The 12,919-nt window shown below is 37.8% G+C and overlaps 1 protein-coding gene across 2 annotated transcripts in view; it reads right to left on the bottom strand.

The window, feature by feature from the left end:
- RGS7 (regulator of G protein signaling 7) overlaps positions 1-12,919 on the bottom strand; it is a 480,171-nt gene that overhangs the window by 200,173 nt on the left and 267,079 nt on the right. The window contains exon 3 of one of the 2 annotated variants that reach the window (XM_055582175.1): positions 10,896-10,992. In XM_055582175.1, the coding sequence (XP_055438150.1) occupies positions 10,896-10,992 (97 nt within the window). Of the gene's footprint in view, positions 1-10,895; positions 10,993-12,919 lie in introns of those variants that run through there. The other variant, XM_055582176.1, reaches the window with a different exon arrangement.

Below are 12,919 nucleotides of genomic sequence, written 5' to 3'. Positions count from 1 at the left end.
ATACTAGAAAATAGTAACATATCAGTTCTTGCAAATCCTTTGGTGATCTAATCTAGCCATATTCTTTTGCTTACAATTTCTAATATTATGTCATAACTTTGGGAAAGACAGCAAGAGAGAACAAGCCATGGAAACTAACTTAGGTAAAGAATCGATCGTTAGTGCTCTCAAAAACTGTTGGGACTCTCTAGCCACCTCTTACAAAATGTGCTTACCTTGGAGAACTTCTGATTCTGACACATGGGAGGGATCACCAAAGGATTTGCAAAACTGATGGTGTATCATTTTCTACTGCAATCCAGACAAAACTATTCATCAGTTATTTTTTTCTTTTTTTTAGTTTTTTTTCTTTTTTCTTTTTTTTTTAATTTTATTTTAAAATTTTACATAATTGTATTAGTTTTGCCAAATATCAAAATGAATCCACCACAGGTATACATGTGTTCCCCATCCTGAACCCTCCTCCCTCCTCCCCACCCGTACCATCCCTCTGGGTCGTCCCAGAGCACCAGCCCCAAGCATCCAGTATCATGCATCGAACCTGGACTGGCAGCCAGTTAGCTTGCTATGAAACTATTTGCAGCAAAGGTGTTGATATGAAAATACTTAGGACCTTATTAATAGCATTACCTTGGACGAGTTATTTAGTTTCTCTAAAGTTTCTTTTACTTATTTTTGTAAGGACAACGATATATAAACAAATACATCCAAAAAGTAAATATTTACTCAATATCAAGCATACTGTGAGTGCCAGTAGTTCCTATATAGCAGTTATGACCAGAACATTCATATTCTTAAATGCCCTGGAGCTAGAGCTATCACTTAACACATAATATTCTCCTTTGCAACATGAAAAATAGGACTGAAATCTAGGTCTCCAGAATATATATAAAAAAGTATATACACAAGATAATATATACCAAAACATATATACTCTTTCCACTATTCTATGCAGATGTTGAAGAATATTTATAGTTAAATATGGGAATGTCTGACATTCTAAACATTCACTTTAAACCAAATAAAAAAATTTAAATCGAGGGTGCTTTGGGCTCTGGAATTTATCCTGAGTCTCCATCCTGAAACCTTTCTAAGCTAGTCGATGATAGCAATGCAGAGTTGTCAGCTTTCTAGTGTTCTCTACTGAAATAAAAGGATCATACAGTGCTGGATGCCAACACAGCAAATAATTATACTGAGTGCTCTTTCCACCGCCACTGAATCAAAAGGTGAAATTTATTGCGGATGTACCCAAATGCCTGGGATATCAGCTGTCCTGTGAGAAGTCATTACACTTGCTGAGTATCTACCATGTGCCAGATACTGGATGTACAGAAGATACAAATTGAAATGAGAAGTTATTCTTGTTCTCCAGGTGCTTACAGCCATGAGTAAGAATCACAGCACATGCTCACTGAGGACAAAATGTGAGATAAAATAAACTCCATGAAGAAGAACACAGTGCTACACTGGTCAGAATGGCCATCATCAAAAAGTCTACAAACAATAAATGCTGGAGAGGGTGGTGGAGAAAAGGGAACCCTCTTGCACTGTTGGTGGGAATGAAAATCAATAGTGCCACTATGGAATATGGTATGGAGACTCCTTAAAAAACTAGGAATAAAACCACCATATGACCCAGCAATCCCCCTCCTAGGCATATACCCTGAGAAAACCAAAATTGAAAAAAGACACATGTACCCCAGTGTTCACTGTTTACAATAGCTAGGACATGGAAGCAACCTAGATGTCCATTGACAGATGAATGGATAAAGAAGTTGTGGTACATATATACAAAGGAATATTACTCAGCCATAAAAAGGAAAGTATCTGAGTCAGTCAGTTCTAATGAGGTGGATGAACCTAGAGCCTATTATACAGAGTGAAGTAAGTCAGAAAGAGAAAGATAAAAACTGTACACTAGTGCATACATATGGAATCTAGAAAGATGGTACCAAAGAATTTATTTGCAGGGCAGCAATGGAGAAGCAGACATAGAGAACAGACTTATGGACACAGGAAGAGAGGAGGAGAGGGTGAGATGTATGGAGACAGAAACATGGAAACTTACATTACCATATGTAAAATAGATAGCCAATGGAAATTTGCTGTATGTCGCAGGGAACCCAAACAGGGGCTCTGTGTCAACCTAGAGGAGTGGGATGGGGCAGGAGATAGGAGGGAGTTTCAAAAGGGAGAGGACATATGTATACCTATGGCTGATTCATGTTGAGGTTTGAAAGAAAACAACACAATTCTGTAAAGCAATTATCACTCAATTAAAAAATCAGTACATTTTTTTAAAAGGCACAGTGCTAGAAAAACCCAAAGAAAGGAATGATTAATACAGGCTGGCTTGGGGATGCAGATAGGGCAGGATGGGGATAAGGACAGAATAATTCTCTACCCTAGAATTTCTAGGATGTGAAAAATGAAAGCCCTTCAAAGTATGTTGAGAGAGAGACAGAAATGAAGAGAAACCTAGATGGCATCAGGATAAAAAGGCAGAGCAAAATGGTGTACCTCGATTATAGTGCACTGATTCATCATTTCAGAAAACATATCCAGACCAGCAATTCAGTCATCAAGATTTATTCATTCTTGGAGATAATTAAGGCTTTAGTGTCATCCCAACTAACTGTCTGTCTCTATAGTCAATTTTGATCTCCTCCCAAAAGAAAGCAATGCTATTGCATTAATTAAAAGAAGTAAAGCTCCACATTGATAGGCTTTTCTTTAGCAATCTATCATTTCTAGGATTTTAGAAAATAACTCACCAATGAACAAAATTAAGGTTTTCAGGTCTGTTGCTTTAAAGAAAGGTCAACATTTGTGAAAAATTTCACAGAGTAGATAAATACAAAATGAAAATCTAACATACCCACATCAGTTAAATCTCCCTAAACAAATTTGGAAGGTTGTCTCTGACTTTCACTACACTATTGTTTCACTAAGAGTACAGATGGCACAATTAGCTGGATATTGACATGATGATAATGAAAAAAAATTAGCTAAGAAAGCCAAAATGTGATTTATTTAAGGAAAAAATCAATATCCATATGTAATGATCTTAAGTTCCAATGATACTATATGAAAGAGCCATTAACATCCATTCATCTCCCTAGGAGATTTCAATTTCATATGCTTAGTTACTTGTGAGAAATAAGAGATAGGATACATTAAACAGTGTTAAAATCTATAAGCTACACCTTGAGAATGTGGGGAATCATCACCAATTAATGAAGGCATTCAAAAAATACCTTTTAAGGACGTACTAAAAAAACCTTGAGCTACATGCTACAGAGTCTCCAACATAGGTACTTACTCATGGTCTTGCAACACATGAACTATCTAGGAGGGCAGAGAGTGTCTAATTTGGGCCTAATCCAGGCTTATGAAAGTGGTAATAAAAGTAATAATATTATTGGTATTAACTACAATAATTTTCCACTTAGTGCTCATTTCCTGTGTACCACACACAGAAATATTGAATTTCCCAGTAACAATCAACATAAAAAAATAAGGATAAAATCCAAGTATGCCATTTTTTTCAGGTTCATATTTAGCTTATTTATAAAAGCAAAATATTATAAGCATGATTCATGCCAAAATATTTTACAACTGTTTTGAAAAGCAATCTATTTCTCTCTGAGTTTCTGCAGAACCCATGCTAGCCATTCCAATGATAGATGAAAAATATTTCACAGTAAGATGTCAGTTTCAGAAAAGTGTATCTTAGACTCTTAGAAGTATCTTAGAATTACCTAGACAGTCTCTATGAAAAATATTTCACATTATTTATTTTTATTGTCTTTAAGTTGACTCCAAATGTAGACAGGTTTAAGCCATAAGTCACCTTGAAAGCTTTCTCAAAAACTTTTAGGTGTAAAATATACACTAACTAAATTTGCATTCAGCCAGTTCATATCATCAAGCTTTCTCCTTTTTCTTCTTACCCATGTAGCTACCCACAAGATAACTTTAAGGCTACACAGATCATTTCTCCCTGATAACTAATAAATATTCATACAAGCCTTGGAAGAAGAAAATATAAGAGGCAGGACATATTCAAATTATTTCATTTAAAAGCAATTTAAGTTTTGGAGAAGGAAATGGCAACCCACTCCAGTACTCTTGCCTGGAAAATCCCATGGACGGAGGAGCCTGGTAGGCTGCAGTCCATGGGGTCGCTAAGAGTCAGACACGACTGAGCGACTTCACTTTCACTTTTCATTCACTTTCACTTTTCACCTTCATGTATTGGAGAAGGAAATGGCAACCCACTCCAGTGTTCTTGCCTGGAGAATCCCAGGGACGGGGGAGCCTGGTGAGCTGCCGTCTATGGGGTTGCACAGAGTCGGACACGACTGAAGCGACTTAGCAGCAGCAGCAGCATAATAGGTGAAATCATCACCACTATCCATGCCGTAAACATATCTGTCACCCCTTAAAATTTCCTCCTGTCTTAATTAATTAATGTTGGGTAAGAATATTTAACATAAGAGCTACCATTTTAGCAAGTTTTAAAATACGCAATGCAAGCCTGCTCAGTTGCTCAGTCATGTCCAACTCTTTGCAACCCCATGGACTGTAGCTCACCAGGTTCTTCTGCCCATAGGCTTTTCCAGGCAAGGATACTGGAGTAGGTTGCCATTTCCTTCTCCAGGGAAAATATGCAATACAATATTGTTAACTTGAGGCACTATGCTGTACAGGACATCTCTATAACTTTAAATTTTTCATCTGAATGTTAAAAGTGATCATATACCCTGAGAAACTGTAACTCAAAAAAATACATGTACCCCAATGATTTCAACACTGTTTACAACAGTCAGGACATTGAAGCAACCTAAATGTCCATCAACAGATGAATAGATAAAGATGTCATACATATATGCAATGGAATATTATTCAGCCATAAAAAAGGAAAATTGGGTCAATTTTAGAAATGTGGATGGACCTAGAGTCCAATATACAGAGTGAAGTAAGTCAGAATGAGAAAAACAAATAGCGTGTATTAATGCATATATGTGGAATCTAGAAAAATGGTACTGATGAACCACTTTGCAGGACAAGAATAGAGATGCAGATGTAGAAAACAGATTGTGGACATGATGGGGGTGGTGGTGGGATGAATTGGGAAATTAGAATTAACATATACACACTACCACATGTAAAACAGATATCCAGTGGAAACCTGCTCTATAGTGCAGGGAACTCAGCTCGGGCTTCTTTTTTTTTTTTTTTTTTTCTGTGATGACTTAGATGGGTAGAGGTGAAGGAGGGGATACATGTACACATACAGCTGATTCACTTCTTGGTATAGCAGAAACTAACACAAACTGTAAAGCAACTATGTGCATGTATGCAGTTGTGTCTGACTCTTTTGCAATCCCATGAACTACAGCCTTTCAGGATCCTCTGTCCGTGAGATTTCCCAGAAAAGAACCCTGGATACACCAATGAAAAAAAAAAACAGTGACAAACTCAGATGAAGAATGGAATTAAGTTGGAAAAGATGAGCAACAAAAAGAGGCAACTCCTTAAGTATCAATGGGCTTATAATGGAGAACCTCCTCAAGCTATTAAGACAAAACACAGAAATATATGAAATGCAGAAATGGTGGCTTAGAACTCCTAATTTATTTCTGAGCACTTTCTTTCCTCCATACAGTCCTTGCTGATTTGGAATAGGCACCAGCCTTTTTGGTCCCTGAGAACAAGTTCAGTAAATTCAGTCTTCAAACTCATTAAATAATTTAATAAGGGTGTTTTTATTTGTTAGCTACCAACAGATGCTTCCCTGGTAGCTCAGCTAATAAAGAAGCCACCTGCAGTGCAGGAGACCCCGGTTCAATTCCTGGGTTGGGAAGATCCACTGGAGAAGGGATAGGCTACCCACTCCGGTATTCTTGGGCTCCCCTGGTGGCTCAGCTGGTAAAGAATCTGCCTACAATATGGGAGACCTGGGTTCGATTCCTGGGTTGGGAAGATCCCCTGGAGAAGGGAAAGGCTACCCACTCCAGTGTTCTGGCCTGGAGAATTCCATGGACTGTATACTCTATGGGGTCAAAAGAGTTGGACATGACTGAGTGACTTTCACTTCACTTCACCAACAGGCTCAGATGGTAAAGAATCTGCCTGCAATGTAGGAAACCCAGATTCAACCCCTGGGTCAGGAAGATCCCCTGGAGAAGGGAATGGCAACCCACTCCAGTATTTTTCCCTGAAGAATTCCATGGAGGAGCCTGGTGGGTTTTAATCCATGGGGTTGCAAAGAATCAGACACGACTGAGCGACTAATACTTTCACTTTTCACTCTCAACAGGAAATCCTACAGAATTATTTGATCTCAGTGGGCTGTTTCACAAGGGTGGCCCAATTCAGGTTTAATGAAAACCTACACCATTTCCTGCTATGACTTATCAGGAAATTCAGGAATTTCCTAGTCAATCCATTGAAGAAAATTAAACTCATCCAGTGGGTAAAGGCTTATTTTACCATGATCTGGAATAAGTGAAATACTGAATGTTATTTTACCATGATCTGGAATAAGTGAAATACTGAATGTCCAGCATATGAGAACATTCAAATGTCCACCACTAATTTCACCCCTTGAACTTGAGGGGGTCCAGTCATGTAACACCAATGGAACTACCTAACTTACCTTAAATAATTGAGAAGGCAATTCTGGAGAAAAATGGGAAGGCAATTCTGGAGAAAAACAATGCTGTGAAGGGACACTGTCCTGCCCAAAGCCATCTATCCCATAGCTTAAGAGACCAGCGCGGAGTGTTCATCCAAATATTTTTCTTCTGATGTTGGGACCATGGAAACCAGGAGGCTAAAATTAACAACTCCAAAACCAAAATAGAGAAGTCTTGGATGTTTAGCTGGAGGAAAGCATTTATCAAGAGGTAGGGAAAAACAAACAAAAAATCTCTGAAGTCCCATCTGTAATAACAGCCATGATTCTGAGTTTGGCTCTCAGACGCTGTGAGAAGATGAAATTGCATCATCATGTTCAAAATACAGCTGTTTTCACCTGAAGCAGATGTGAGCATTATTAGTCACCATGACATATTATTATGCATGGGTATTGCCTAGTAGAGTCAGGTACCTCCACTTAACTGTTAACATCCCTCAGTCTTAGAGGTTGAGGAGGCTCCTGGCTTGGAACAAACAAAATAGAAGGAACTAGATTTTCTTTCAAATCCCTCCTGCAAGCGAAATAAATCAAAACAAAACCAAAACAACAAAAAACCAATAGGCAAACCGGGGTGGGCTTGACTGAGGACAGATTTCAGAAAAAAAACAGCAGGGACCTCAGAGGGAAATAGAAAGCTCTGCACAAACAGGTTGGCCACTGCACCCAGTAAAAAACAAGTGCTGGCCTGGAACCTGGTCTGGCAGCACCTCTTCAATTCAGTTCATTTCAGTCACTCAGTCATGTCCAACTCTTCGCAACCCCACAGACTGCAGCACGCCAGGCCTCCCTGTCCATCATCAACTCCCAGAGTTTACTCAAACTCATGTCCATTGAGTTGGTGATGCCATCCAACCACCTCATCCTCTTCTGTCCCCTTCTCCACCTGCCTTCAACCTTTCCCAGCATCAGGATCATTTTCCAATGAGTCTCATCAGGTGGCCAAAGTATTGGAGTTTCAGCTTCAGTCAGTCTTTCCAATGAATATTCAGGACTGACTTCCTTTAGGATGGACTGGTTGGACCTCCTTGCAGTCCAAAGGACTCTCAAGAGTCTCCTCCAACACCGCAGTTTAAAAGCATCAATTTTTTGGCACTCAGCTTTCTTTATAGTCCAACTCTCACATCCATACATGACTACTGGATATACTTCTTACACTTTAGTTAAAACTCTTATTCTGATTCAGTAGGTCTGGAGAGAGCCCAGATGCTGTATTTCTAATAAATTCCCATATGATGCTGATACTACTGGTTCATGGACCGTGCTTTGTTCATCAAGGCTTTAGGGAGCATAAATGGGTAAACTTAAGGAAATAGCTTAACAATATTTGAGACAGTTTTTCCCTTGTAGAACGGTCCATACAAAATAGACTCCTTCCCTCAACAATCACACTACCCTCCTCTCATACATTACATCACTCATCACAGTTGGTTTCTGATTGATATAAGGGCCTAAAGTTAGTAGATTCCTTGTTTCATTAGCAACTCTGCAGTAAAAGATGAAGGAGACGCAAAAAGAGGCAGGAGAGCAGGCAGTGGGTAGCAAGTCAGGCCACAAAAGAACATAGGAATTAATTCCAAATCACCATAAGAAATAGAAGAAGAGGAAAATTACTAAAAATGACCAAAAACTGCTAATAAAGTAGAGAGGATTCAGACCATTATAATTTGGGGACATCAATACAAAGAGGTTGGTAAAATACTAGACATACAAATTATATCTATAGCAGAGCTTCTAGTTGAACCTATGAAGTAAAAAGCTCCTAAATGTTTCTAGGAAACACAGAATGATAATTAGAAACTAATTATAGTAATATGAACAATGTCATTGAATATTCTCTTTATTTCACAACGAACATTGTTGGTGTATATTAATGAACCTTAAAACAATGTCAGGCACTTCACGGCCCAATTTCATTCTTGCTTTTTAATTAAAGATTTAATATTGTCAATCCAGAGTTCTAATATGATATTATGCTGGAATTGTATGAGGTATTGTTACTTGAAGAACTCGACTAAAATTTTAAATTTGCCATTATAGCAGATAATGCGAACCTGAAGGTCAGCTTAAACTGATGGGCAATCCTTTTACATTCAGCTATTTTTGCACATGTATATTGTCATTAAAAACTCCTGAACTGAAATGCCTTTGGATGGGCTACACACTATTTTTTAAATAAGTTTTACTTACTTTTATTTATTGTTGGCTGCGGTGGGTCTTTGTTACCGAGTGTGCTTTCCCTAGTTGGGGTGAGTGGGGGCTACTCTCTAGTTGTGGTTCTCAGGCTTCTCACTGTTCTCGATTTGTAGTCTCTTGTTGTAAAGCATGGGCTCTAGGGTACACTGGCTTCAGCAGTTGCAGTTCCCAGGCTCTAGAGCACAGGCTCAATAGTTGTGGTGTATGGGCTTAGTTGCTCCACCGCATGTGGAATCTTCTTGGATCAAGGAGCAAGCCCATGTTTTCTGCATTGGCAGGTGAATTCTTTACCACTGAGCCACCAGGGAAGCTGGCTACGCACTACTAAATTGACCACAATCCCAGTTCAGATGCGAAACTTAGTGAACTTATGTGCCTGGATTCTGAACCCATTTCAGTTTACAGCCCCTGTATTGAAGTATTTAAGGAGATACGTTCTCTTTTTCAATGGTTGACAAAATAACAAGTAGTTTTCACATTTTGTGTTTAAAGGTAAAGCTAACTCTCTGAGTTACTGATGGCAAGGAGTTTAATATTTACTTGAGGATATAGGACATACTAAATGAGGGCATGGCAACTCACTCCAGTATTCTTGTCTGGCCAATCCCATGGACAGAGGAGCTTGACAGTCCACAGGGTCACAAAGAGTTGGACACATCTGAAGTGACTTAGCACACACACACGCATAGGACATACAGAAAATAACTATAAGCCAAGGTGAGGTATAATAATAGAGGCAAAACAATAGCAAAACATGTTTTGAGAGAACAGAGAAAAAGGCTCATAATAGTTTTCTCCAAAGAGCTTTCTGAGATAACCATTGAAGAATGGACAGTATTTAATGGTCTGAATGACCTAGAAGTCTGGAAGTGGGCGAGTGATGAAGGAAGTCCCAGATGTGGGAAAATATAAGGCATCACCAAGGAAGAACAAGAAACTAGAACAAAGTGGGCTTAAAAGACAGTAACAGGAAAAAAGAGAATACATTTCATTAGAGCAAAATATCATTTTATTTCAGCCTTCATCTGCTCCATTGCGCTCTCTCTTTCATCTAAGAGCAATGCAGTTATGAAACACCAACACCTGGGCCTGCCTACTTGTGTTCTGGTCCTAATTATTAGCATAGTCCCAAGGCTGAATTCTTCCCGATCACTGGTCTTCTTTTGATCCTTGTTTACAAGGATGCATAGTACAACTCTTGCTGATGACTCTCATCAAGCACCGCCCCCCCACCCACATGCTCAGCACCAGCCTCCTTACTATGCTTAATCACTGCTAAGGCTTTGGTCTTTCTGATTTTGTTCTCTTCTCTAACCTGTGCAAGCCAAGGCCAGAGCACACCCGAGTCCCCTGAGCTTGGCCGTTTCACTGTCTCCTGTAGCCAGAGCACATATCTCTAAACACTTTCGTCGTAACATTCTCAGCAAACATTGTACATGTCTCCATATTTCCCACTGTATCAGAATTAAACTCTTTGGTTGGCTTTCAAAAACCCTCATTATTTGACCCAACTCTAGCCGTTCCCGTCTATCCACCCAGTTCTCAGCAGTTTGGTCCCTCCGAGTTCTACATGCAGAGTTGTTGCAGTAGTAGTCTTAAGCCTGATAAAATTCTTCATTTTTCAAACTCAGCTTATCACTACTCTTCAGGAACCCTTTCTTGACTCCTCATTGATTTCAGTCACCCTCCTAACTTCTGTATATAATCTACAACATACTGGCTCATACATTTTAATTTTAATATTACTTTCTATTATTTCACATTTATTACATTTTTGCAATTAAATTTTGGTAAGATTATGATTTTTTTTTGCAGTTTTGACTTGTTTTACTGTCAAGTATCCAACATAATGTTGACCATATCATGAGTTTTTATAAATAATTATTGAATAATGAGTTAGAAAGAGCTTCAATAAGTAAATGGCTAGAACAGATTTTAAATAGTTTTGTGAAAAGTTCTGGAGGAAATAGTGTTACACTGAATGCAGACTTACCAGAGAAGACACTAGGTATCTTGGAGAGGAAACTTTTGACAGTACGAATAGGAATTCCGTTTTTTTCATCTTGCATGCGTGCTATGACGTCTTCCATCTAAATAACAATAATAAAATGATTAAAGCATTTTAAAAGTTGAACTTTTTGAGAAAAAAAATAGTTCTCATAAGAATTTTGTATATCTGTTTTGCTTAGCTAAGAATAATGCCATGTTTTTGTCTTTCTACACTTTATCATATAAATATTTTCAGTTTGGTTAAAAGGTGATTGATAAAACAGAAAGGTGGCTATTTTTGAGTCCACTAAGCTTAGGAATAATTTTGTGCTTCGAATATTGCCTCTCTCCTGTTTTCACATTCTTTGGTTATAAATGATAGAAAATATTGTGATAATAAGATCCACATTTCATTAGTGCTATCTCTTGAACTCACTGCAAAAGAAAACAGAAGACTTAAAAGCATCAGCTTGGATTTCCTCTTCAAATAAGAGAGTTTCTATGATTTAATTTAACATTAATGCCTACAACCTGTGATCTGCCTAGAAATACAGGACTAATTGCCAGCAACGGTTGCTTCTCTTGTTCAGGCATTTACTAATGTGAGATATGAAATGTACATTCACGAACACACATGTACACAATTAATAAAATAAATGTCACATGATAGCCTTTAGCCTATTTACTACCTTTCAAGGTACGTATTTTTCTTTCAATTTGATTAGTACATTCTCTTCTGTTTCTGAAAATTTTTCACTTTTAAAGGGCTTTGCTTTACCAAGTCTAATATGAAATTTAGTTCTAAATAGCATTCATTCAAATCACAGCTTCTGACTTTTGTATGTGCTTCTAAACCTATGGGACATATATACACACAAACATACATATGTTGTATGAACACTATGAATCTCAAAATCTATTCATTTATGACCCTATAAATGGCTTAGTGGTAAAGAACCCATCTGCCAATGCAGGAGACACAGGAAATGCGGGTTCGATCTGTGGGTCAGGAAGATCCCCTGAAGAAGGAAATGGCAACCCAGTCCAGTATTCTTGCCTAGGAAGTCCATGGACAGACAACTTAGCAACTAAACAACAACAAAATTACTGATGCTGGATTCTAGACCAGACTTACAAAAGGCACTATGGATGTGAAAATGAATATAATACACTTGCTGCCTTCAAAAAAAATTCAGGCAATATTGAAAACAATGGTAAAATTTGAGTAAGGTTTCATTAATAATGTAGTACCAATATCAATTTCCCATTTTTGAAAATTATGCTATAAATATATAAGATGTTGGAATTAGAGGAAACTGAGTAAAGGACATAGAACTTTCTGTACTATTTTTGCATCTCTTTCTGTGAATCTAAAATTATTCAAAATAAAACATTAAAAAAAGTTTTATTTTGTATTGGAGTGTAGTAAATTAACAATGTTGTGATAGTTTAGGGTGAGTGGCAAAGGGACTCAGCCATACATATACATGTATCCATTCTCCCCCAAACTCCCCTCCCATCCAGGCCACCACATAACATTGAAAAGAGGTTATATATGTGCTACACACATGTGCTATACAGTAGGTCCTTCTTAGTTATCCATTTAAAATATAGCAGTATATATATGTCCATCCAAACTCCCTAAATATCCCTTCCCCCCATTCTTCCCCTCAACGTCGAATTGTTTTATCAATCAATTATCAACCAATACAACTTCAGAACAATATTCAATGAAGAAATCTTACTTGCCTGGGTAAGTATTTTCAGGTTTATTAACATGAAAAACTGAGATGTGGGAAGAATGGATATAAGATCTTATCATCATTTATGACTCTCTGAACAAGCTAAGTAAGTTCTCTAAGGCTTCATTTTCTCATGTATAAAATGCATATAATGATATTTATAATTACTCTTTCACAATATTTGTAGGATTGGGTTGGGGCAAAAGGGGTAATTTACTAAACAAGCTAGCATATACAAAGCACCATACATGGGCAGACAACAAATATTGGACTTCAGATGTCTATA

The sequence above is a fragment of the Bubalus kerabau genome, chromosome 5, assembly GCF_029407905.1.
Source record: "Bubalus kerabau isolate K-KA32 ecotype Philippines breed swamp buffalo chromosome 5, PCC_UOA_SB_1v2, whole genome shotgun sequence".
Classification (NCBI taxonomy): Eukaryota; Metazoa; Chordata; class Mammalia; order Artiodactyla; family Bovidae; genus Bubalus; species Bubalus kerabau.
Note: the sequence above shows the minus strand (reverse complement) of the source record. Positions and strands in the feature narration are given on the sequence as shown.